General features: G+C 40.2%; 1 protein-coding gene across 12 annotated transcripts in view; it reads right to left on the reverse strand.

The window, feature by feature from the left end:
* Positions 1–1,965: 1,965 nt before the first annotated feature.
* Positions 1,966–27,473, reverse strand: part of celsr1a (cadherin EGF LAG seven-pass G-type receptor 1a) — a 360,335-nt gene continuing 334,827 nt past the window's right edge. For 5 of the 12 annotated variants that reach the window (XM_041202840.1, XM_041202836.1, XM_041202835.1 and 2 more), the window contains 7 exons: positions 16,121–16,257; positions 14,848–14,948; positions 14,211–14,381; positions 12,800–13,045; positions 9,936–10,203; positions 5,675–5,778; positions 1,966–3,397 (listed from right to left, as the gene is read on the reverse strand). In XM_041202840.1, coding sequence (XP_041058774.1) covers positions 3,213–3,397; positions 5,675–5,778; positions 9,936–10,203; positions 12,800–13,045; positions 14,211–14,381; positions 14,848–14,948; positions 16,121–16,257 — 1,212 coding nt within the window. In that variant the 3' untranslated portion in view covers positions 1,966–3,212. Of the gene's footprint in view, positions 3,398–5,674; positions 5,779–5,860; positions 6,051–9,935; positions 10,204–12,799; positions 13,046–14,210; positions 14,382–14,847; positions 14,949–16,120; positions 16,258–27,473 lie in introns of those variants that run through there. The other 7 variants (XM_041202839.1, XM_041202837.1, XM_041202838.1 and 4 more) reach the window with 6 other exon arrangements.

Genomic DNA, 27,473 nt, shown 5'->3' on the forward strand with positions numbered 1-27,473 from the left:
CACTTTTCTTCAGCAAACTGATTGCTGCAGAAGTATAATTGCAAAAGGAAACCCAAGGCTAGGCATTTGAGAGTTTGAAAGTACAGTTCTAAGTGACTGGTGGAAGAGTTTTATCTAGGGTGTTTTATGATCAAGACCACTGAGTAGAGAGGACATATTGAGGGGATGTCCATTAACATGATAGGGGAGTTTATATGGAGACCAGTGAAATTAGGGCCAAGGGAGCAAGGTGAGTTGAAACGGACTAATGTACCAAGGTGTTTGCCAAATTCCTACTGTTATTTGTGTGTTTACCCTTTGAGGGATTTGGTCTCAGAAAAAAATACCTGCTTGTACTGTAAATTGGAATTGAATGGTCATTCTAAGGTATTTGTTCTGGTCAGTAGGGAAAAAACAAGCAGAAGAAAATACATAACTTAGACAGATGGAGTTAATATCATTCTGTCCTCCCCCAAAGACTGATTAAGGGAAAACAAATACATTTTGATAATAGCTACTGTGAACACAGAATGTGGAATAGGCTCTATAATATAGCACTTTCTTCTTTCAAATTATTGAAGTACAACAATAAAGATACAAGTCAATAACTATCTGTTGAGTAAAATTAAGAGGATTCCTTACAGCTGGCTGAGAGCAAAGTGTTTTTGATCAGTCTGAACTGAGGAGACATTCAGGGACAGAAGACAAAGAACTCTTTGCAGCATCCTGGGCTGGTGCTTGCCCACTGTGGAATACAATTTGTTATATAGATTGGCCAGGATTTTACAGTTGGCATGCGGGGCGGGCCCAATGTGCTGGCGTGTAAAATGATGCGTGATGATGTTGGGCGTGCGCTGTCTCACTATGTTTCATTTGGTGGGCACGCGCCGGAGTCAGCTGCGTGCCTGCTGATAATTCATAGGCCTATTAAGGCCATTAATGAAGTAATTAATGTCAAATTTACACTGCCCGTCCAATCTTACGATTGGTGGACAGGCGAAAAGGCGAAGCGGCCTTTACGTATTTTAGGAAACCTCATCCACGAGCGGGATGAGGTTTCCTAAACCGTTTATGAGTTAAATAAAAACAAAATTCTGAAAAATAAAAACATGTCCCATTCTCATATGACACAGACACATGAGGGGTCATGTTTCATTAAATTTTTATTCCATTTATTTACTTTTTTCTAAAGTGCTTCAATCTCCCTGAGGCAGCTCAGTGCTCTCCCGACTTGACTCTCCCTCCTCCCCCCGCCTGCACAGGTCATGCTACTGCTCACGTATTACGCTGGGCGGGCCTTAATTGGCCTGCTCACAGAAAATGGCGGCGCGGAGCCGATTGTGGGCGGCAGTCAGCTCCGCGACAGCCCCTGCCCACTCCCGCTGAGCCCGCCCGACACAGGAAAAATTCAGGCCATTATGTATTTATTTCCCTATAAAGTATAAATAAATATTTCATCATGTTTGAAGAAAAAGTTGAATGTTTTGATTGAATGTGATTGCAGTCTGTACAAATATTATGGATTTGAGACACGCCTGCATGTTCAAGTGACTTTTTTTGATTGATTAGATGCATCTTTGTGATAATCAAACTTCTGTCATGTCCTTTGAAAACAGACGTATGATTCAGACTTGAAGATTTTAAAGTCAAGATGTGAAAAAGTTGTAATTTCATAAACTTGGTTATCATTTCTTGATGAGGTGATCTGTCCCTAGGCAGATCTGTCAGTGGTACTTGCTAATAATTGCCGAGGTGTGTGACAAAAGCCCGACTCACTTTCTCCCAAGTTGGAAATCTCTCAGCTCTGCTCAGATACTCACTCTATTAAGAACGTGCTACATGAGGAAAAATGGGAGTGCTTGTGTTCTGGAACCCACTGCAAAGCACACTGATGTTTTAATATTTGATGTGTTTCTGACAGCAATTAGTATTCATTTAAAAACTTTCTACAGGACTGTCTAGTGGTCAGAGATGTCAACACAGGTGGATGGAAAAAGTCAAAATCTCTTTATTTTACAATTTTGTTTCTCTGTACGGTGTTTCCAGTGTTTTGCATGTTAATAAATATCATACATCTGTTTTTTAAAAAAAAAGTCCAGTTATCATAAAATTTAAAAACATCTTGCTTTAAAATGTGCCATGAATAAAACTGTATTAAAGATTAAAGAAACATTCTGAAATAAAGGCAAAAGAATTTACTACAGCAGGTGAGTCACAATATACAAACTGAACTGTTCTGATAGTTTCTATCTAAAATAATTAAAACCAAATCTACAGTATTAATAATGCCAAATATTCACAAGTATCCAAATAAAACAAGCAAGACTGGTTGGCAAATACCCTTCCTGGTCAACTCTGGTGAACTCTCCCTCACTTTCCCCTCCCACCTTCCCTGCAGACCAACAAAGGTGCTTGAACTAAAAGTGAATTTTTATAAGTCTCAACACAAAAGCTCAAGTGCATAGTTAAGCTAAAAATGGGCCTTGTTTGATTCCTAAATTTTCCAATAATTTTGTCTTAAAAGTTACATATTCAAGTTCTATTTCTCTTATAAATTGTTACAGCTTTCTCTTAATAGAAAATGTTGACTTTACAATATAAACACACCAAATTCAAGTAAAATTGTGCAATCTTCTAATCTTTATAAAAGTTAGAAGACTTACTTATTCAGCAAAACTCTTGTAATCAAATTAACAAAATCAAAACAATTTAAGCATGTACAAATGACTTCTTCTGGAGTCCTGACTTACAAAATATATAAAAGTATCTATACATCTTAGAATTTTGTTGTACAAAAGGCATTCATTTCATGACTACACCCTCCCACCCTTGAGGCAAATGATGAGATGGAAGGACACTTGCAACTAACAACTTCAACTGATGTGAGGCCATATCCTATTTGAACCGATTTACTGGCACGGCCAATATAGAGTCCAACCATTTGTTATTGAGGCATCGTATAAGACATAGTGCTTTTTCGAAAAAAAAACAGTAGATCAGGCTGGCTGCAATTCACCCAGAGGACTGAACTTGAGGCAGTGGAGCACTTCAGGTTTTACCATGGGATTTGTCCATTTCCTCAGTATTTCCAATTTATCCACAATCAGTTGAGCTGTGTAGTGGTTACATGTCTGTTCTATAATTTGGCACGAGTCAAATATGCATCGTTGAAAGCCACATACATCTGTCCTTCCAGTTCCATAATTGTATTTTTTTTCGACATTCCATGGGTCTTATTCCCCATTTGCCGTCACTGGCTGGAAGAAAATGCTATTCATGTAGACAACACCAACACACCACAGTGCAATGATGGAGTCTGAGGTACGCAGGAACCGGGATCTCCTTTGGCGAAAATTGTCGTGGGTCCAATCATCCTTCTGATCTCCTGATGGGTCAGATTGAGGTTTCATTACTTCCTCTGGACATGAAAAAAGGAAGGGGAGACATGCAGAATCATGGTTATGTGGTACCAGCAGGTGAGCTCAAAGTGAAAGCTTGCACTGAAATTGGCATGCAGTTTCAAATTAGTGAAATACAGGCAAAGGTTTAAAACAAAGTTTATGCAATCTCATTTTAAAAGTGAGAGAAACAGCAAAGTTAGTTTACAAAGACAAATAATAGTATTGTTGTTATGTTACATCCCAAGGTAATGCTGTATAACTCCAGATTTAAAATTTAATATTCAGTTTTCCGAATGATAGGATTTTAATATAATTTCTCAATCTCACGTGTCTTGCATTTACGAAAAATAAACCTGCAATTGTTCATCAAATTAAGCCTTCTAATTTATGATCAAAATTAAAATTATTCTCAGTTCATGTACAATTTGATCATTACTTGCAGATAAAATAACTGAAGTTATTGGTAGCATTTCTATGTAATTATCTTAAATTATATGAAATTGTAAAGTCATTAGAAGTAATGAAATGGTTTAATTGTTAAAAATTTTGGGGTTAATAGTTAATGTAGCATGCAGCTTGCATTTCAATGCAGAGCACAATATATATAGGATGTTCAGATCAAATTAGCACAACTAAGTCTATATTTTCTGAGTTAACATATCACCATGGTTACTTAGGCTTACCAAAATATATAAATATTATTTTAAATAATGTTAAACTATTCCAGTAAATTATTTCCTAAGTCACACTGAAGCAGCACTAAGAGCACAAACAAGCCACAATTAGATGTGGATCAAGATGGTCTCTCTCTCCATATTAATAAGGCCCAATGAATATATACTCGTGTGATACTATTAATTGAACAGTCATTATTTAGATTATATTAAAGTTACAATCTTTGCCATAAAAAACATTTGCCATATCTCTTTTCCATTTCCTTAAAAATCTACATCAAAATTATGTAAATTGCCTCAAAATACATCATTGTTTCACTGCATAGTTAAAACATGTGTGCAATATTTTTGTGACAAAAACAAATCACTGCAGATACTAGTTTCCCTTCAAAATTCATTACCAAGTGGTAAATGCAATGGGGAATTACAGTGATAATATCCTGATGCCAGAAAATGCTTACATCTTCTGACACCCATGGAAAAAATATTTGATCATCTTCCATTTGTGTGGAAGAGCGCAAATGCTTTAGTGTCAGTGGTACTTCTTAACAATCAGCATTCTTAATAACAATTTATATTTATATAGCACATTTAACACATTACAAAGGCCCAAGGCACTTTATTATAGCATTATCAAACAAAACATGACACTGAGTTACATGAGGAGATATTAGGTTAGATGACCAAAAGCTCGGTCAAAGACGCAGGTTTTTAAAAGTGTCTTAAAAGAGGAAAGCAAGGTGAAAGGTTGGAGAGGTAAAAGGAGGGTCTTCCAGAGCTTGAGAGCTAGACAAATGAAGGCCCAGCCACCAATGATGCAGTAATTAAAATTGGGATGCTCAAGAGGCCAGAATTAGATAAATGCAGATGTCTTGAAGGGTTGTGGGGCTGGAGGAGATTACAGATATAGGGAGGGGTGAGGCCATGGAGGGATCCCATGGAGAGATGGTGGAACCAAGATGTCAAAGTGACATGGCTTCTGGTGCTCATCAGTAACTGGCCTTTCTCAATAAACAAGCTAAGTAAAACACTTCAATCAGTGCAGTGTACCTGATTTAATACAACTGTTACTATACTGTAAACTTAATTAATTATACAAAAATACTAAGAAAGGACACTATATAAATGAAATAGTACAAAATGCATTACAGTTTTTTTTAGAAACAATCTGCTGTTTCCCAATGGGTTAGGTTGCAAGGCAGTGCGCGTCTAGCAGTCTAGAGGATGTGTAGCTTGGCTCCCAGTTTGTGTCAAGTTAGCTGTGTTTGGATTGGTACAACTGATTTCTGTGCCACTGAGGGAAATTAGCCAGGGTTCCTGCTCCTGATTATTATATTCGACTTTTGCTTGAAAGTGCACATGAACATCAGGCAACAACAAAATTGGCATGGTTGTGATGCCATCAATGGCAAAATAGTCAGTCTATGTGCACTGGCTGGGTTAACCCACAACAATAAAGACTTGGCCAAGGTATAGGAGAGGGTAGGACTGTTGGGGTTTATGTACCATACTCCAGCAGGAATCAATGTCTTGAACAGACAAGGAAGAAAGATAATTCACATAATCAAATAAGTTAAAACAAAAATAATTATACCCCTCCAATAATTCAGGGGCACATACCATGTGGTGAGGTACAAGGAGTACAAAACAGAAAGGCTTGTAGGTTCAATCTGGGCTGAGTTGACAGATGCTGGATTTTTTCAAATGTCCTTGAAGACATTGGTCTGGGAGGAGAGTTGGAAAAATCAGCCAGGATTCACACCGCTAACTGTACAGTGACTCTTGCTGCAAAGTGCAAACGTGGACCTTGGTTGAAGACAGGATTCAGCTCTGTAATGTTATATCACCCCTTCCCTCTTCAAAAATCAATACACACATGTTGAAGAATCTGCCACCATTGACTGACAGGATTCATACATACAAGGACTAGTCAGATAGCTGACATATCAATCAGCTGTTAGCACTCATGAATCTGTGCCTTAAGATGAGTCACCACCTTCAGTATGATAGATAAAACGATGGAGAAAATTGGAAAGGAAAAAAAAAGTCATGTGGGAAACAAAAATATAAACAATGATTAAGTAATAACACTGTTTACAGCTAAAATCAAAGACTGGTTTTATTTTAAAGAAAGCAAACTAGGGGATAGTTTGCTGTTCTATGAGATACTGTACCTCGTAACATAACATACAGTATCTAGCAACCAGCACTTAAAAGCCAAGTAACCAATCTAAATAGACCAGCTACTACTTGAGTAAAGCTCGAGGGTGTTTTCTGGGCCTTATATTCAAACTATTCAGTTTTCAGAATGTAGTGTCTGTGAGGTTTTATGGCGTGTCTAGTCATACACCTCTTCTAGGCATCTACAATCTTGGCAGTTACCTCATGGTACTTTAGAAATTATATAACAAAAAAAAATCCCTTCAGGTGCTTGGTTTAATGGAGTTTTTCAGTTCTGTTGCTAGGACACCAACGTTATGGAAAAACCATAGACAGTAAGATTAATTGCTGTGGCAAATGTTTCTGGAGTATCAACAGACTGCTATTGTTTGGGTGACACCATTTTGCACGAAGATCACATTCAATGTATAGAAACTACAATATTTGGCACAAAAAGTTATTTTTGTGAAGGAACAGCATTTTTAAACGTTGTTAGAAGAATTAGTATTCTAACATCAATCTATTAGGAAAAACATGTCTAGAAATTACTGCAGTGCGATATTAGCATATATGTGATCAACATATTCTTTTGCTATCTCTTTGTCCAATTTATAATAGAAGTGTTGAGCTTTTTCTTTCGTTGGGGAAAGCAGCATAGTAATATCATACGAGCATATTTTGAAATGGAGTTTAACTCATTGTTGTAACAGTACTACACCTGAACCAAGAGTGCTCACCATACATAGAGTACTGAAATAGGGAAATGGTTCATTGTCTAACACTAATGTCTGCTGCTTTGATCAGCACTAAATTTACCAATATTTTAAAAAGGTAGATAAGGGAAAAAATCCAAAAGTTTTTGATAAAGTTCTTGAGTAAAAGAGATATGGGATAATTAGACAGCGAGGAGGAAAGTGAACGCTGAAGGCTTGAACAGAGGGGGCAGTCTTGTGTGACAGTCCTTTTATTTTATAAACTGCAGCTCATGGCAACCGAGTGGTTCTTCTGACATTGCCTGGAGCTAGAAGTAAACGCCTCAATTTAAGAAGTTCCAACTCACTTTTATTTCTGGGTTTGACAACTTGCTGTAGTCTCTATTTTTGTTCCACCCCAAAGGAAAATGGCAACGCTTGGAAACACGGGACGCAGTGTCGAAGAGACCTGTAAGATTCAGCTCTCCCAAAAATGACTGTGGTGGAATGACAGGGTATCATTTCCAAAATGTTTCTTATGAGAACGAAGGGGTAATTGGATCCCATTTATGGTAGAGGCCTCCGCACTTCCTTGACCAGGGAATATGTAGGGCATATGGAGACCCATAAAAGACAGAAGGTCACCTTAAATAAGATGTAAAGAGACTAAAAAGACGGTGCATTCCAACCCAACTGCAAACTAACCGCATTTCTCACACTGCCCGTGTTTAAAAAACTAATGAATGTATTTGTTACTTCAGTTGATTGGGAGAGAAAGCACGGCCGTTGGATAAGGATAAATCTCTATATATAAATGAATAAAGTTACTTCATGGGGGCGTGTGGGGGAAGATGGTCTATTTTAAACAAATGAATAATTAAGACATACCACTCTATCAACTATGCCATTATACAAATGTACAATATGATGAATGTATGTCTAATGTGATATTTCACTTAAAACTTCATTTAAGGACTTAAAAGTATACAGAGTTTTGGCCAGTCTCCTGTTGCATATCTGATGGAGGAGCTTGGCTGAAGTGAATCCCACTAGTGGGATCCAGAACAGGAAAACAGCCTGGATGCCTGAAGATAAATCTGTACTTTTAAAAATTCTGATCTTCAATTATGTATTTTATCTGAGAACAGGTGCAGAATAAAAGTTCTAACATATAATAAGAGAAATATCTGGGTTTATACTTGCTTTAAAATTAAATTGAGCAGGGCGGTGGATTTAGGAATGGCACTGTTAATAAATTCACCCACTGTAGAACATGTAAATCATAATCATAAACAGTACAGCCAATAATGGGAGCAAAGATTTCTATTATCCTGAGTAACAGTGGAACCAATCTTGACAGAATATGACTGCTCACACAGACACCCCTTCATAATAATATAACTAAGCATGTAATGAGGGAAGGACAGTTACTTTATCAAGTCAGGTCATTCCACAGAGCACAAGTTTACCTTATTGGAGACCCAATCCACTTACTTAATTTCCTACATAATTCCTCCCTGATTTGCAAAGATAATCAAATAAATCTGTAGATGGATATCTATCCATCCCCATATTTCCATTATTCAACTTACTTTTCACAAATGACATTATTTTGGTTCCAGCAGCACAGGAATGTTTGTGTTCCATGGAGTATTGGGTTATCGCTGTTCATACAGATTCTTATGACTTACAATTTCCTTCTAAGCCATGTGTTCATTATTTTCTTTCAACTAATCCTTAATAATTTATTACAATTTACACATTGAATATTTTATTCACTTTTGCGCCCATTACTATCAAGGAAAATTACAGAGGGTCCAGAGTATAGTTACCAGGGTGATTTTGGGCTCTAAGAAAAACTTAGATCCTAATCTTACTGAATTTATTTTCATTTGCTTAAAGGTAGTTGGGAGAGTATTACTCAAGCATTTAGATAGTTGACAGGTACAGATAATGTAAATGGACTCATCTTCTCTTCTGGGCCATTCCTAAGTCAAGATGCTTTAAGGAATCTGGAAGATCCCATAAGAAAAATCCCTTTAAGGGAAGAATCTTCTGGTTGTCCCAACGTCACCACACGTCATTTAGATTTTCTGTTCGGTGGGCGCGCAGCCAAGTCAGCTGCGCACCTGCCGAACTATCAAAGGCCTATGAAGGCCTGTTAAAAACGAATTAAAATAGTTAAATGAACTGTCCGTCCAACCTTAAGGTTAGCGGGCAGACGAAGAGCTCAGGCAGCCTTTGCATTTTTCATGAAATCTCATGCATGGCTGGGATGAGGTTTCATGAAGTTTTTATAAAAAATAAAGTTTTCCATTAATGTTCCTTGACATGTCCCAGCTCATGTGACATTGTCACACGAGGGGACATGCCTTAAAATATTTTCTTTTATTTATTTAGCTTTTAAAAACTTTAACTAATCTCGCTAAGAAAGCTCTGTGCCTCAGGGAGATTTTTGCACTCTTTTGCGCGAATACGCAGGCCCCGACTCAGGGAATCCCTCCCTGTCTGCACAGGGAGCGCACAGCGCTCCCGGGTGCGTGTCACACTGGGCAGGCCTTAATTGGCCCGCCCACGTAAAATGGTGGCGCGGACCCAATTGGGGCGCCGATCGGGTTTGTGTCTGCTCCCGCCCGATCCCCCAACAGGGGGAAAATACTGCCCTAAAAAAAATGTAGATCTTGGCAAGACTAGGGTCAATGAATGAACTGATCGATAGCCAAAAAGAAATATTTTAAATGACAGAAGGGATCAAACTAGTGAGAATTGGAATACTCACAAAAAAAGCAGTTGAAGATGGACAATGGGTGTTGACTGGCAAAAGGAAAATATTAAGTGCCCGTGGTCTATTAGAAATAATAGGCTTGATGGGCCTGATGATTTTGGCATCTTAATGCGTGCTTCAACAAAAGATATTCCTTAAGGTAGTTGCGCAAGTGCTAAAGATGGTAGGGTCCAGTGTCCCGCTCACAGGCTATATTGTTTACTTTACCTCAGGATAAATATCCCATTTTGCCCATGATACTCACTCTGACTCGGAGGTGTCTCCATGAACAGTGCTTGTGCCTGTTCTAATACTCATGGGTATAGGCGTCATCCCGTTTAACTGATCTCGTGATTGTTGCCTGCTTGGTTGCTTTATCAATATGCTCGTGCGGGTCCCATCACTGGACCCTATTGAGGAGGTCCGTGAAGATATAGCTGTTGGTTTACAGTTAGAGAGTTCATTGTGTATTTGATTTATTCGATTTTTTTCTTTTAAAGGTGGAGGGTACGTGACTTTATTTTTAAGGATCCCTGTGACAGAGAAGAATTACAAAATTTAGTAACAATTGGCCAAATATTTCTTAAAATAACATTTCATCATATCAAAGAATTCATTTCAACAATGTATTTTTGAATATTAATGTTCAGAGATACCTCCAATGAAACACCACCAAGAGTTAAGCACAGCTATACTTCCTCTTCATTTTCTTTGTGCAACCCCAATCCCATCACGCATAATAACACTGGTGATTAAGAAGGCTCTAGGCAATGTGGAAGTATCAGATTGATCTTCACTCCATTCAGTTGGCCTAATTGAGATTTGTGGTAACCATTCTTATTTGGGATTTAAGTGATGCCATTATTAGAGCCTTGTACTGGGCCAGTTCAGAGAAACTTACATTACATAAACTTTAACATCAGTGACAAAGAGCAGTCTAAGCAATAACCCAATGACTGGGGTAGGGGTACTTTCCTCTCTGGATTTGGTTTTTTAAATAAATTTTACATGGACTGAAAAATATGCCCCAAGACATTTCTCTGTTATTTTTCATGGTGAGGGTCCCTCTTTATTCCGTGCACCTGCTACACAATTCACCCACTGACATATAACCATATACACTCTATTTTCATTCATAACTGGTCTCTGCATAAAATCTGATTAATAACAGATTAAACTGAAATAAATATGAGGTTTTCACTTTATAAACTCTTTGCAATAGTGTAGTTTGATACCAACGATAACTAGTATTTGCTCCAGTATAAGGTAGCCATAATAAACACCTATTAATGACCCGTGCTGAGTTGAACAGCAGGTTTTTAAACAGGTTGGCACCTATTTAAAAATAGCCTACATGAAGTTGGATAGGTGAATTTTACCAATCAGAAGTTCTACTTTCAAATATCTCTACCACTTTGGGTCTTTGTGGGCACATCATTAACATGCTCCTCTAAGAAAAGAGAGGAGCAGCTTATTACAAATTCTGAAATTGTCCTGATTCCTTGCATGGTGAGTTTACCACCTTATCATGTTGACATAGGAAGTCTTGCGGAGGGCAGATGTTGCCTCACAGTGAAAATCATAGAGGAATATTAGCTGGTGAATCACTTGAACTACTGTGTGCACCAGTTCCTAGCAACCATTGGTCTATGTGACTGGAGACCTGGTTATGTACTAGCCATTCACGCTTAATCGGTCTGGAGTGTTACAATAATTTCAAATATTAAAAGATTATGAATTTCACATGCAACCAGCAGAGAGAGAAGAATCCCATCCCATCGATCTGCTCTGGAAAGAAATCTTCTATTAAACAAAATTTTAATACATATCTTCAGTGTAAATATTAAACTAATACCAAGATTTTTAAAAATTCATTTATGGGATGTGCGCTTCGCTGGCTGGGCCAGCATTTACTGCCCATCACTAATTGCCCTTGAGTAGGTGGTGGTGGTGACCTTCTTGAACTGCTGCAGTCCATGTGGCATAGGTACACTCACAGTGCTGTTAGGAAGGGAGTTCCAGGATTTTGACCCAGCAACAGTGAAGGAACGGAGATATATTTCCAAGTCAGGGTGGTGAGTGTGGTGGGAAACATCCATGTGGTGGTGTTCCCATGTGCCTGCTGTCCTTGTCCTTCGAGGTGGTAGTGGTCATGGGTTTGTAAGCTGCTGTTTAAGGAGCCTTGGTGAGTTCCTGCAGTGCATTTTGTAGATGGTACACCCTGCTGCTACTGTGCATTGATGGTGGAGGGAGTGAATATTTGTGGAAGGGGTGCCAATCAAACAGGCTGCATTGTCCTGGGTGGTATCAAGCTTCATGAGTGTTATTGGAGCTGCACTCATCCAGGCAAGTAGAGAGTATTCCATCACACTCCTAACTTGTGCCTGGTAGATGCCGGACAGGCTTTGGGGAGTCAGGAGGTGAGTTACAAGCTGCAGGATTCCTAGCCTCTGTCCTGCTCTTGTAGCCACCGTATTTGTACAGTCCAGTTCGGTTTCTGGTCAAAAGGATGTTGATAGTGGGGTATTCAGTGATGGTAATGCCATTGAATGCCAAGGGACGATGGTTAGATTCTCTCTTGTTGGAGATGGTCATTGCCTGACACTTGTGTGCAAATGTTACTTGCCGCTTGTCAGCCCAAACCTGGATATTGCCCAGGTCTTGCTGCATTTGGACATGGACTGCTTCAGTATCTGAGGAGTCGCGAATGGTGCTGAACATTGTGCAATCATCAGCGAACATCCCCACTTCTGTCCTTATGATGGAAGGAAGGTCATTGATGAAGCAGCTGAAGATAGTGGATCAGGTATTCTTTTATCAGATGTTCTAACTGAGAATTATTAAATTCATTTGAGTAATTGCATTTCCAAGATTCTAAATATGTCATCTCCTCAAATGTTAGACATGTGTCATCAGCTTGTTTTGCCATGCAGTTAACTTGAGATAATTTAATGAGATGTTGTTACAAATATTTTGCAGAAGACTACTTTAAATACAAAATGAAACTAATCATTAAAACTTTGTGAACAGTTGTATATTTTGTTTCAAATTTTAAGTTTATAAAGAATCCCACTTAGATACCTTGTAACAGAATCAAATTATATTTTTCATTTTGAGAGGAATACTTGCCTTTTCTTTGCTCTGGTGGGGGATTGGAGTTTGGCTGAGGTGCAGATGTGCTTTCCTTTTCCTGCAGCTCATCCTCACTTCCTCTAGGAATGTCACCACAGTGATTTGTTTTATTTTCTCTGTGAAGTTCAACGTTTACTTTTGTTTCCACCTTCAGTTTCTCAGATGCTCCATGGTCCTCACTGTCACTGGCTGTTGTACACTCTGCAGGCCAGTAATGTTTCACATGATTGGGCATGGTCTCAGCTGTTTGTGGGGTTGGGGAGGGAGGGGCAGGAGATGGAGGTTAAAGCTTGATTAAAAATAAGGAACACTCACAAAAGTATCAGGAATGTCAATCTAATGTTTAATGGACATGTAATACAAGAGCTGAGGTCTTCCACATTTCATTGTGGCCCTCTTAATGTAAAGTGTCCATTACCCAGGAAAATTGTAGGCTACCACCGTGTAATGAACTGTATGTATATCAAGAGAACCCTTGCCATACTGTACCTCATATCCCCTTCTTTCATTCAGCTTTTCAGCCTCCTTTTTTTTCTGGTTATGCCTCAATGAAACACCATGTTATGTAAAATTTTCCTTATAAATGCAAGTGTTTATTGTTATTGAGTGTGTGGTCAAAGTTGCCAAAGATGCATGCCAAGAATCTGGATTATTTTTCAAATCCAGTCATTAGAGTAGGCCTTGCTGGACCATGTATTTCTCTAAGACGATCATTAATGCTCAGTTGGCAGTAGGGCAATGTTAGATTTCCTCTCTCCTGCACGAGAAGTTTTGACCCCAAATTGTGCCCATTCCAGCCCATCTGAGAATGGATTTGACTGATTCGGTGTAAGCAAGTGAAGCGTGCTTCTCCAATCAGAAGCAGGGTCGCCACCCATCTCACCAATCCTTTGCCTCTGCACCCCACCAATCAGAGGCGAGGACGACGCCCACGCACAGCTCGGCGCTCCACACTGCTCCAATCAAAGGTGGGATCCCCACCCACCCCACCAATCCTGTGGCTCGGCGCTTCTCCAATCAGGTAGGACCCTCCCCCCCAAGCACACCCATCTGGTAATGGGGCTCCTGGCACTTAGACTCATGGGACTGCCTGTAGTCTGAGGAGAGGCCACTGCTCCTTATGGCACTTTGGGACTACAGAGCTGCCAGACAATCAAATGACCAAGTAAGGGGTGGAAGTCCGGCCTCCAGCCATGAGACTGTGTGGCTGCCGACATTGACAGGAATGCATTTCCTGAATGTTTTTTTCAGCTGCCATCCAAAAAATGCTAACCCTGAGAAGCTTTTATGCCTACTTGGAAGCAGAACTCTCAGTCAGTGGAACTACCACATACCAAGACATTTCATTACGTGACTGACAGAAACAAGGTGCCACATCTTTCTTACTGTTACTTGTATTTTGTCTTACCCTTTGGTGTACTGTGTATTGGATTTTTTTCATTATTTTTAGGTGCTCCTTGCTTCCAGTTGGGGTCCCCTTGAAATGCATCTTCTTCACTATCTGATGAATGGCTAGAAGCATAGGAGCTGCTATGATCATCTTCCAAAGACAATTCACTGTCTGAGTCAGAATCTGGCTCTGGGAAAAAAAGAGATAAGTTTGAAAAAATTCATTAGCTAGAAAAATGAAAACATGTTGTAATGACTAATTGATAATCTTTAATTATTGATCCAGTCTGTTATTAATCGTCATCCAGAAGTTTTTAGGAACAACACTAATACTATTGGAAGCTACAATGCAGTTGTAGCTGGAGACATGGACTATGTATTGTCAATATAGATCTGATACCAATATGTGAACTTCTGATAACCAACTTTTACTGGGGCAGAATTGCTTACAACTTTTGAACAGATTGTTGTGGATATCATCAGATAGCAAAAGGAATAGTTACTTCATCTGATGTATTTCAAATTATTGGTATTTATTCTATATCAGCAACTTATATTCAGAATATTACTATTATTGCTTAAATTGTTAAATAACTTCTGAAGTAAACATTTTGCGTAAGCAGGCAATATGGATTGATTAACCTGAAAAGCCTTACCATCAGGTTTCTTTATTTTTTTGCGGAATATTGATGAATCTGGCTCTGCACGGCCACCTTCTGCTTGACTTGATAATAAGCTTACTCTCTGAGCTTCATCCCTGAGAAAAGATGAACAACTTCTTTAGTATTAATTCAACTTGGTCAAAATTAGACAGCAAAACAAGGGGTATGATAAGGTTATAGTAGTTTACAGGCTGGATGCCTCCTGTTTTAAGTAAATGGTTCAGCAATCCTAAGAATAAGAAAATATTTTCCCTTCACAAGAAAAGGTGAATAAGCTTGGACAGAAGCATCAATATTGGAGAACAGTGGGGAATTTCCATTTTCCAAAAGTAGCCTTAGATCAAGTCTCATAAGGATGAGAAGGTATGTGACCTAAGATCATCCACCTTGAGCATCATGAGCCAATGAAAGGGCTGCAGCCAGTTGTCTAAAGGGAATGAGGGACTGGTGGAACTGGCTCATAGCTAAACCAATATTTATTTAACAGTGGATAACTGGGCCACTGCTGCAATGCTGACAAGTTATCCACTACTTCTTGGGACAATTATAATAACTTGGAAAAAATGATAACACTGTAAAACAGAGGAAAAAAGTATAAATTCACTGACTGGGTGGGTGCTGGCACTAAAAAAGTGAAAGGAAAATAATTACAACCACTAGATCTGTATGAGCAGTGTAGGATATTTCCTATGTTCTCAAGAAAATATTCCTATCAATTAGTTGCAGGAATTCATTCTCTCCTCTCAGTGGCTGATTTCATGTTTAATTCTTCAGAAATGAAGACTACTAGTGCTTTCTTTACCAGCTCTGCTATTTAATCATGCAGCCCTTTCTGGTTTCTTCACGGCACAGCTTCATCATACATAGGTGCCCCATGCAGAATCATCTGAATTTTAGAGCAGTTTTTCTTTCGCTCACAATGCTGTTATTCACTGACTGTCAGTGTTCCAAGTAGATTTACGCAGCCTCAGGTAGTACTTAACCAGAAATTAAACACACCTCATCAACTAATGATGGGTGCCAAGTCATCACATTTTCATGGTTTTGAATGTCTCCTTGCAATGATTTAGTTTAATGAAAAACATGGATAGCATTAATATATTGGGCAAGCATGATCAATTAGATATTGTGAAAGAAAGATTACTTGACACGAATAAGCATCAGATTAAGCAAATTAACAGAGAATGATGATGATAGTTCATGCAATTGGTTATATTCGAAGTATACCTGGATAAAGATCAGAATCGTGCACCCTCCACCTGATTACCTGAGTTTAGAAGCAATGCAGCTATTGTGACTCTTGGCTGACCTGACAGTGCTCTCCATGGAGGCTGTAGACTCTCCAATGGCAGTGCGATACATTCGTCCTTCATCCACGTATGTGTTGTTACAGTTAAGGGACCGCTGGAAGAGAGCATAGAATTTCATTCTACTCATTAATGCCACCTGTTAAACTAGCCAGTGACTTTCAGTCAGCAAGCATATGGGCAAAAACAGGATGATCCAATTACAGCATGTGACATTTGATACTTCCTGTGGTGAACTGAACTATTGCTGAACTAGTAGCTGTTTTCTTCAATTGTATAGCCTGTATTGTGCACTATCATAGTATACCATTAGTTCTAATCGCCATTCACATATTCTGAAAGTGGTTCACTGCCCCTGACACTGGTGTCTCAATCACCTCATTTTATGGTGGTGGCAAGGCCAAATAACAGAATTAAACGTAGCACCGACTGTGCAAAGGTGCTTGCCTGTTGGCATTTTTCAGTAGGCCCTAATTTAGGTGATCCATGCCAGATACAGGATGGAGCTGCATTATTGAATACAAATTGGAGATTTAGGACCATGATGCCGTTCTGGTGTCATTAAGTGTGGCAACTGCTGAGCCAACCCATAACATAATGCAAGAAAAAGCCAAAACCAGCATCACTTAAAGTGATCACAGGAAGCAGCTCTGGGGCAATAAAACATAATTTTTTTTGGCTTTTTTGGATAGCAGGATGTATTGTGCTCCCTGGACCTCACTGCTCATCCTCTCACCCACTAATAATGGCCTTCACAGTTGGCCCTGTCCTGTATTTTAATTTTGTGATACAGGCCTGCACGCTGCAGGATTTTCTGCCTCCCTAAAGCTGCATGCTGCCTATCAGTGCTTGGAACCTTGAAGCAAACGAGGTCCAAATTGCCAAAAAGGCTTGGGCATCTTGCTGGTTGGGTCAGGTGTTGTGACAGTTCCTGTCACATACAAACATGTGAAATAGGAGCAGGAGTAGGCCATTCAGCCCCTCAAGCCTGCTCCGCCATTCAACAAGATCATGGCTCATCTGTGTGTTTTGAATTCCACATTCCCATTTACCCCCCCGATAACCTTTGATTCCCTTGCCTAACAAGAATCTATCTACCTCTGCCTTAAAAATATTCAATGACCCCACCTCCACTGCCTTTGGAGGCAGAAAGTTCCAAAGTCACACAACCCTCTGACAGAAAAAAATTCTCCTCATCCCTGCACAATAAGGGCACCTCCTAATTTTAAAACAGTGCTCCCTAGTTTTGGACTCACCCACAAGAGGAAACATAATTTCCGCAGCCACCTCGTCACTACCGTTCAGGATCTTATATACTTCAATCAAATCACCCCTCACTCTTCTAAACTTCAGTGGAAAGAAGCCCAGTCTGTCTAACCTTCCCTCATAAGACAGCCGGCTCGTTCCAAGTATTGCTCCGGGTAACCTCCTCTGAACCGTCTCCAACGCATTTACATCCTTCCTTAAATAAAGAGATCAAAACTGCACACAGTATTTGAGATGTGGTCTCACCAATGCCCTGTATAACTGACGCATAAGATCCTTACTTTTAGGTTCAATTCCTCTCATAATAAGGGACAGCATTCCATTAGCCTTCTTAATTACTTGCTGTACCTGTCACTGCAGGGCATTCTGAAGAGGGAAGCCGAACAGTCAGAGATTGTGGTTCACATTGGTACCAGTGGCATAGGTAGAAAGAGGGATGAGGTCTTACAACAAGAATTTATGGAGCTAGGTAACAAATTGAAAAGCAGGACCTCAAAGGTTGTAATTTCTCGATTATTTCTGGTGCCATGTGCTAGTGAGTATAGGAATTGGTAAATAGAGCAGATGAATGCGTGGCTGAAGAGTTGGTGCAGGAGGGAGGGCTTTAGATTCCTGGATCACTGGATCCGTTTCTGTGGAAGGTGGGACCTGAACAAGTCTGACGGGTTTCACCTGAACTGGAACAGGACCAACATCCTTGTGGGGGTGTTTGCTAGTGCTGTTGGTGGGAGTTTAAACTAATTCGGCAGGAGGGTGGGATATGGAATGGAGCTCTAGTAAGGGTGATGCACAGACAAGTATAGAAGAAAAACCAAGTTAGTCTGGAAGGCAGAGTGTATATAGTCAAGTTAAGGCACAAGGGAGCATGGCAAGGTTGGATAGCATTTATTTTAATGCAAGGGGTCTTGTGAGTAAGGCAGATGAGTTGAGGGTGTTGATTAACACATGGGGATATGATATCACTGCTATCATGGAGACATGATTGAGGGAGGGGCAGGACTCAAAATTCCAGGGTATAGAATCGTCAGGTAAGACGGGGCGGGGGGCGTAAAAGAGAAGGTGGTGTTGTAACATTGATCAAGGAGTCAATCACTGCAATAAGGGGGAGACGATATCTTAGAAGGTTCCTCAAATGAGGCCATGTGGGTAGAACTTAAAAACAAAAAGGGGTAATCACTATAGACCCCTACACAGTAAGGGAGAAATAAAAAGGCAGATATGTAGGCAAATCTTGGAGAAGTATAAAAATAATAGGGTAATAATAGTAGGGGATTTCAACTTCCCCAATATTAACTGGGATAGCAAAGTGTGAAAGGCTTAGAGGGGGCAGAATTCTTAAAATGTATCCAGGAGAGCTTTTTAAGCCAGCACGTAGAAAGCCCTACAAGAGAGGGGGTGGTGCTGAGCCTAATTTTAGGGAACGAACCCGGGCAAGTGGTAGAAGTGTCAGGTGGGGGAGCATTCGGTGATTGTGACCATAACTCAGTAAGATTTAAGGTAGTTATGGAAAAGGACAATGATGGACTGGAAATAAAGGTTCCGAATTGGGGGAAGGCTGGTTTTGATATGATCTGGCCAAATTGGACTATGAGCAGCAACTTGTAGGAAAATCCACATCAGAGAAGTGGGAGTCATTCCCAACATGTTCCTGAAAAGGTGAAGAGTAGGACCAACAAGTCCAGAGAACCCTGGATGTCGAGGAATGTACAGGATGGGATAAGGAAAGAAAGGGGGAAGCTTATGGTAGATACTGAGGGCTCGAAACAGCGGAAGCCCTAGAGGAGTATAGAAAGTGCAGGGGGTTACTTAAAAAAGAAATTAGGAGAGTGAAGAGGTGGCATGAAAAAACACTGGCTGGTAAAATAATGGTAAATCCAAAGGCATTTTATAAGTATATTAGGGGCAAGAGGATAACCAGGGAAAGAGTAGGGCCCATTAGGGACCAAAGTGGCAATCTGTGTGAGGAGCCGGAAGACATAGGCGAGGTTTTAAATGAATAGTTTGCATCAGCATTCAATATAGAGAAGGATGATGTAGGTCCAGAAATCAGGGAGGGGGACTGGGATATACTTGAACAAATTAGCATTGAGAGGGAGGAGGTAGTAATGGTTTTAATGGGCTTAAAAGTGGTTAAATCCCCAGGCCCAGGTGAGATGTATCTTAGGTTGCTGTGGGAGGCAAGGGAGGAGATTGCAGGGGCCCTGACATTAATCTTCAAATCCTCTTTGGCCACAGGAGCAGTGTCAGATGCCTGGCGGATAATGTGGAACCATTATTCAAGAAGGATGGTAGGGATAAACCAGGGAACTATAGACCAGTGAGTCTAACATCAGTGATAGGGAAACTTTTGGAAAAAACTCTGAGGGCCAGAATTAATTTCTACTGGGAGAGGCAAGGATTAATAAAGAATAGTCAGCATGGCTTTGTCAGGAGGAGATCATGTCTAACAAGTTTAATTGAATTTTTCGAGGAGGTGACTAGGTGTGTAGATGAGGGTAGTGCAGTTGATGTAGTCTACATGGACTTCAGTAAGGTTTTTGACAAGGTCCCACATGGGAGACTGGTCAAGAAGGTAAGAGCCCATGGGATCCAGGGTAGTTTGGCAAATTGGATCCAAAATTGGCTTAGTGGCAGGAGGCAGAGGGTGATGATCGAAGGTTCTTTTTGTGAATGGAAGCCTGTATCCAGTGGCCTACCGCAGGGTTTGGTTATGGGTCCCTTGATGTTTGTAGTGTACATTAATGATCTAGACATGAATGTAGGAGGTATGATCAGTAAGTTCGCAGATAACACAAAAATTGGTGGTGTGATAAATAGCAAGGAGGAAAGCCTTAGACTATAGGATGATATAGATGGACTGATCAGATAGGCAGAACAGTGGCAAAAGGAATTTAATCATGAAAAGTGTGAGGTGATGCATTTTGGGAGGACTAACAGAGCAAGGGAATACATGATGAAAGGTAGGACCCTAGGAAGTACAGAGGATCAGAGGGACCTTGGTGTGCATATCCATAGACCCCTTGAAGGCAGCAGGACAGGTAGATAAGGTGGTTAAGAAGGCATATGGGATACTTGCCTTTATTAGTCAAGGCATAGAATACAAGCGCAGGGAGGTTATGATGGAGCTCTATAAAACATCAGTTAGACCACATCTGGAGTACTGTGTGCAGTTCTGGTTGCCACACTATTGGAAGGATGTGATTTCGCTGGAGAGGGTGCAGAGGAGATTCACCAGGATGTTGCCAGGACTGGAGCCTTTCAGCTATGAAGAAAGATTAGATAGTCTAGGGTTGTTTTCCTTAGAGCAGAGAAGACTGAGGGGGGGGGTGTGATTGAGGTGTACAAAGTTATGAGGGGCATAGATAGGGTAGATAGGAAGAAACTTTCCCCCTTAGTGCAGGGGTCAGTAACCAGGAGGCATGTTTTAAAGTAAGGGGTTGGAGGTTTAGAGGGGATTTGAGGGAAAAGTTTTTCACCCAGAGGGTGGGGTGTATCTGGAACTCATTGCCTGAAAGGGTGGTAGAGATGGGAACCCTCACAATATTTAAGAAGTATTTAGATGAACACTTGAAATGCCATAGCATACAAGGCTACGAGCCAAGGCTAGAAAATGGGATTAGGGTAGATAGGGGCTTGATGATCGGCGTGGACACAATGGGCTGAAGGGCCTCTTTCTGTGCTATAAAACTTAATTGTCAGAATTTTGTCCTCATCAGCTGGGCTCCGCGGGAGCAGTCGGGAAGCTGACCGCTGCCCACGATCGGACCATGTCCGCGATTTCACGCAGGCGGGCCAATTAAGTCCTGCCCAGCATGAAATGCGCACTGCAGCGCTGCCTGTGTGGAGGGGGGAGAAGGGTGAGCATAGGTGCATGCACAAAGCTGCCTCAGGGAGATGAAGATTTTTGAAAATAAAAAAGAAACATTTTTTGAATGTTTATAACATGTCCCCTCATGTGACTCTGTCAGAAGAGATTCACCTGGATGTTGCCTGGACTGGAGCATTTCAGCTATGAAGACAGACTAGATAGTCTGGGGTTCTGACTCTGTCACATGAACAGAGACATGTTAAAACTTCATTTGAAAAATTTTAAATTTTTTTTAATGACTGATCTTAACCTCATCCTGCCCGTGGATTAGGTTTCACAAAAAACCCAAAGGCTGCTTGGCCTTATTGCCTATCCGCCAACTGTTAAGGTTGGACAGGCAGCAAAAAGTTTCATTTAATTAAATCTCCAATGGCCTTAATAGGCCTGTTAATTGTCGGTGCCCGCCCACCAACTAAAATATCGCACGAATACGCAATGACGTCTGGACACTCGCTCATCATCATCACGCGTCATTTTACGCTCATTCAGGTCAGGCATGCACCCACCTGACGAGTGGAAAATTCTGCCCAATGACTCTATGACTAACTTTTTGCAACTCATGCACTAGAACGCCTAGGTGCCTCTGCACCTCGGAATTTTGCAGCCATTCTCCATTTAAGTAACACTCTGCTTTTTTATACTTCCTGCCAAAGTGAACAATTTCACATTTTCCTACAATATATTCCATCTGCCAGATTTTTGCCCATTCACTCAACCTATCTATATCCATCTACAACATCCTTATCCTCTTTGTCAACGTCCTCTTCACAACATATTGTCCCGCCGATCTTTGGGTCATCTGCAAATTTAGCCATCATGCCTTCACTCGCCTCATCTAAGTCATTGATATAAATTGTAAAAGTTGAGGCCCCAGCACAGACCCCTGCGGGACTCTGCTTGTCACATCCTGCCAATCAGAAAGGACCCGTTTATGCATACTTTGTTTTCTGCTACCCAGTAAATCTTCTACCCATGGTAACATGTTACTCCCTACACAATGAGCTTTTATTTTCCACAATAACCTTTGATGGAGCACCTTATCAAACACCTTCTGGAAATCCAAGTAAAGCACGTCTACAGATCCTCCTTTATCCACAGCGCGTGTTACTCCTTCAAAGAACTCCAATAAATTGGTTAAACATGATTTCCCTTTCACAATACCATGCTGACTCTTCCCGATTACCTTGAGTTTCTCTAAGTGCCCAGCTATAACCTCCTTAATGATGAATTCTAACAATTTCCTCCAGAGACGTCAAGCTAATTGCCTACAGTTTCCCGTTTTCTGCCTCTCTCCCTTAGGGTTATATTTGCTATTTTCCAATCTGATGCAATCTTCCCAGAATCTAATGAATTTTGGAAAATTAACACCAATGCACCTGCTACCTAATTAGCCACCTCTTTTAAGACCCTAGGATGAAGTCCATTGGGACCCGGAGACATGTCTGCCCACAGCTCCATCAGTTTGCTCAGTACCACTTCCCTAGTGATTGTAATTTCATCAAGTTACCACCCACCCACCCCACCTCCTGATTTACAGCTATTACTGGAATGATTTTTGTATCTTCTATTGTGCAGAAGCAAAATATTTGTTCATTTTATCCGCAACCTCCTTATTATCTACTATTAACTCCCCACTGCCACTCTCTAGAGGACTAACACTCAGTTTACTTATTCTTTTCCTTTTTAAATACCAATGGAAACTCTTGCTATCCAGTTTTACATTTCTAGCTAGCTTCCTCTCATATTCTAATTTTTTTCTCCTGATTAACCTTTTAGTCATTCTCTACCATTCTTTATATTCTAGCCAATTATCTGATCTGCCACTCATCTTTGTGCAGTTGTATGCTTTTCCCTTAAGTTTGCTTTCCTTAACTTCTTTAGTTAACCATGGATGGTGGGTCCTTCTCTTAGAATAAGTATATTCCTACTATGAAGAAAAATTCCAAGTATTCTGAAATATCCCCTTAAATGTCTGCCACTGCTTTTCTATTGACCTATCCTCTAGCCTAGTATCCCAGTTGACTTCAGCTAGCTCAACTTTCACGCCCACATAGTTGCCCTTATTGAAGTTTAAAATACGAGTCTTAGACCCAGTCTTCTCCCTTTCAAACTGGATGTAAAATTCAATCATATTGTGGTCACTCTAAGGTCATTAATTAATCCTGTCACATTACACAACACCAAGGCCAGGATTTTTCCTATAGCGGGCAGGCCTGGCGGGAGCGGGCATGGAGCCGATCGCCGCCCACGATCGGCTCTGCACCACCATTTTATGTGGGATAGCCAATTAAGGCCCGCCCAGCATAATACGCGACTAGTAGTGCTTATTGCTACCTGTGTGGGCGGGAGGGAGGAGTGAGAGTCGGGGCCAGCGCTCTTTCGCGCATGTGCGGGAAAGAGCATAGCAATCTCCCTGAGGCATGGAGCTGCCTCAGGGAGATTGAATGGATATTAAAACAATTAAATAAATGATTTAAAATTTTATTTAAACATGTCCCCTCATATGGCTGTGTCACATGAGTTGAGACATGTTTTTAAATTTATAAAAATTAATTAATTTATTTAATAAAAGCTTCAGGAAACCTCATCCTGCTTGTGGATGAGGTTTCCTGAAAAACGCGAAGGCCGCTTGGGCTTTTTGCCTGCCCTACAACCTTAATGTTGGGTGAGCAGTGTTCGCAAGTGCCTCAATTAATTTCTTACTGGCCCTAATAGGCCATTTATATTTCGGCAGGCGCCTGCCGAACAAAATATCACGATGATGTCGGGACACATGCCTGATGTAATCATGCGTCATTTTACACGTCAGCATGTTGGGCATCCCCCACATGCCAATGGAAAAATCCTGGCCCAAGTCTAAAATAACCTGTTTTCTGGTTGGTTCCACAATGTGTTGCTCTAAAAAAGCCATCTCAAAAGCTTCCTATTAACTCCTCATCCAGGCTACTACTGCAAGTCTGATTTTTCCAGTTTATATGTAGATTAAAATCACCCAGGATTATTGCTCTCCTTTTATCACAAGCACTCAATATTTCTTCTTGTATACCTTACCCTACATTGTGGTTACTGTTAGGGGGTCTGTAGACCACTCCCATTGATGACTTCTTTCCCTTACTATTCCTCACCTCCACCCAAATCGATTCTACATCCTGATCTCCTGAACGAAGGTCATCTCTAACTACTGCACCAATATCATCCTTGATCAATAGTGCCATCCCTCCACCTTTACCTAGCTTCTTGAATATAATATACCCTCAATATTCAGGACCCAATCCTTGTCATCCTGCAGCTACATTTCTGTGATGACTATCATATCATATTTATTTACTTACTTCAATTTGTGCTATCAATTCATTTACTTTGTTTCAAATGCTACATGCATTCAGATACAGAACCTTTAGTTTTGTCTTTTTGTTATCTTTGTAGCATCTAGTCTTGATTACTGGTGTATCCTGAGGTTTTATCTCTCTGTCCCTTCCCGCTATTCTATGACCCTCATTTCCCATATTACTATTATGGTCTCTTGCTTTGAATCTACCCCTTGATTTGCCACATCTACCTAAGCTTGATCTCTCAATCCCCCTTGCTTAGTTTAAAGCCCTCTCTACTTCCCTAGTTATGTGATTCTAAGAACATACGTTCCAGCATGGTTCAGGTGTAGACCATCCCAACAATTCAGCTCCGACTTTCCCTAGTTCTGGTGCCAGTACCCCACAAACTGGAACTCACTTATCCCACACCAGGTTTTGAGCCATGCATTCATCTCTCCAGTCTTATTTGCCCTAATCCAATTTGCACGTGGTTCAGGTAATAATCCAGAGATTATTACCTTGGAAGTTCTGCTTCTTAATTTGGTATCTAGCTTCTCATACTGACTATGCAGAATCTCCTTCCATGTCCTGCCTATGTTACCTCACATCCTTTGAATGGCAAAGATGACAATCGATCCATAATCTTGCAATAGTTCATAATATCCCTAATCCGATAGAGGAGTATAGTGTTCTGAGGGGCAAATTTATCAGCGATCTCTGCAGATGTGACCTGAATTTACAATATGCAGTATCCTTGGGCAAGGCTCTCTGCTGGCATGTCTGGACTCATAATATTACCTTTTATTGTTAAATTATTACAAAATATATATTATTTTAAACACAATGCTTAATTTATTACAGAGCTTTCAAATACAAAGCTATACACGTTCATTTCTATCTTTTGGATGGGATGCTAAACTGTCCTCTATGGTGACATAAAAGATCCCAGTGTTCTGGGCAATACTTATCCCTCAATCCTAATCACCAAGACAGATTATCTAGTCATCATCACATTGCTGTTTGTGGGAATCACTGTGCGCAAACTGGCTGCCATGCTTTCTACAACAATGACTGCAATTCCAAAGTACCTCAGTGGCTGTAAAGGACTTTGAGATAACCCGGAGCTGTGAAAGACACTATATATATGCAAGTCTTTCTTTTCTTCAATGTCATAAAATCATTAAAATTAATCAGACTTTGCTGTAATTGTATAAAGAGGACAACTTTCAGTTGTGTGACTCCTTTTAATTTAATAGGAAAGCCCAGTGGATGCTGATAATGTCTCTATGATTACATTGAGAAATAGCCTTGTACCTGTGCTAGTAACAATGCTACCAGATTTTATAATGCTTCCCTCTATCCCATTTCAATAGTTTTGCAACCTCTCAACAAATGAATCTCCCTGAAGCTTTTCTTTCAGCTTGTTAGGCTCTCCTTCTGGTTTGACAACTAATGTTTAGTTCTACAATTACCTGACTTTGCTCTGTAAACCTGCTTGATATTAGAGGTGTGATTGGAGATTGAACGTGATCATAAAGAAGATTTAATTATGTTACTAACATTTTGGTTGCCACTAAGACGAAGGATTGATTATGTTCTTTATTCACAAGACATTTCCTTCATGATGCTTGGTAATTCATTATAAAAGTTTGATAAAGTGATTAAGCTATTTTAAAACATGCAATACTTGAGTAAACTAGCATTAGAACAAAAATAACATTTCCCAGGCAAAAAAAGGTTGACAACTCTTGCATAAAGGCAGCAGTTATCAAAATTAAGCAATTATTAACAATGTTTGATTCAGTTCAAGATGTTGCAAAACTCATTAGTAAGATCACATTCAGAACATTGTGTGCACCTTGGGCACACTATCGTTAATGCGACATTGACACTTTGCTCTTTTTAACTGTGCTCCAAATGAGCATTCTTTTCCAATTGAGTACTTCACACTATGGAAACTCTCTCAAAATTGGAATTGATTTTATACAAACAAGGATTAAGGAGGATACAATTCAGGTCTTGTTATTGAACTCTGACTAGTGAGTACAAAAATAAAGGACACAAGTATAAAATCAACAATTCTGAAGAGAGACACCACAGATTAGTCTACCTCCTCCTAGACTAGTGACTATTTGAAACAAGATCAGTTAACACTATGACAATTAACTGCACTAAAAGGAGCCAGATAAATCTGTTTGAGAGTAAGAGTGAAACTTGTAAGACCAGCACATACATAAACCATTGAATGTTTTATGGAACACAGTAGTTCTTGTGTTGCTTGGCTCATGAAAGTGCCATCTGTGGAATGCAGTTGGTCAGAGTTCAATAACGTGGGTTGTAATTACTGAGTGGTATCTGGGTGATTTGCTGGGTTGGGCAGAGGCCGAAGGAGAAAATTTCATAGAGCTTTGTGTTCTTGGAAGCTTTACTTGTTGTTATTCACCTCCGTCAGGGGATGAAATAAGAGAGGTGGATTCAATGATGAACAACCAGAACGTGATCAGCAAAGAGATTGGGCTCTTAGAGTCAGTAACATTTTCAGTGCTCTTAAATCTCCAATAAGAAATTTTAATGAGAAATGCGGTTTCTCATGTTCTTTGAACCCACATGACATCCAGTAAGAGCAGAATCATTTATAGCAGAATATTGGTGACTATGGCTGAAAGTTGGATTCAGAGTCAAATTTTATTAAGATGCATTAACACAAAATGTAAGTTCAATCTGGAGTCCCTCTTCACGATAAGACAAGGCACTAAAATTAAACTGTGAAATCATAGAGTCAAAGGAGGAGTGACCAATACTTGGGATGGTCTTCCAGATACAGGTAAGGAAGTCAAAACCATAGACTCATTCAATAAATGATGTTAC

Source organism: Carcharodon carcharias, chromosome 13 (genome assembly GCF_017639515.1).
Source record: "Carcharodon carcharias isolate sCarCar2 chromosome 13, sCarCar2.pri, whole genome shotgun sequence".
In the NCBI taxonomy this organism is placed as follows: domain Eukaryota; kingdom Metazoa; phylum Chordata; class Chondrichthyes; order Lamniformes; family Lamnidae; genus Carcharodon; species Carcharodon carcharias.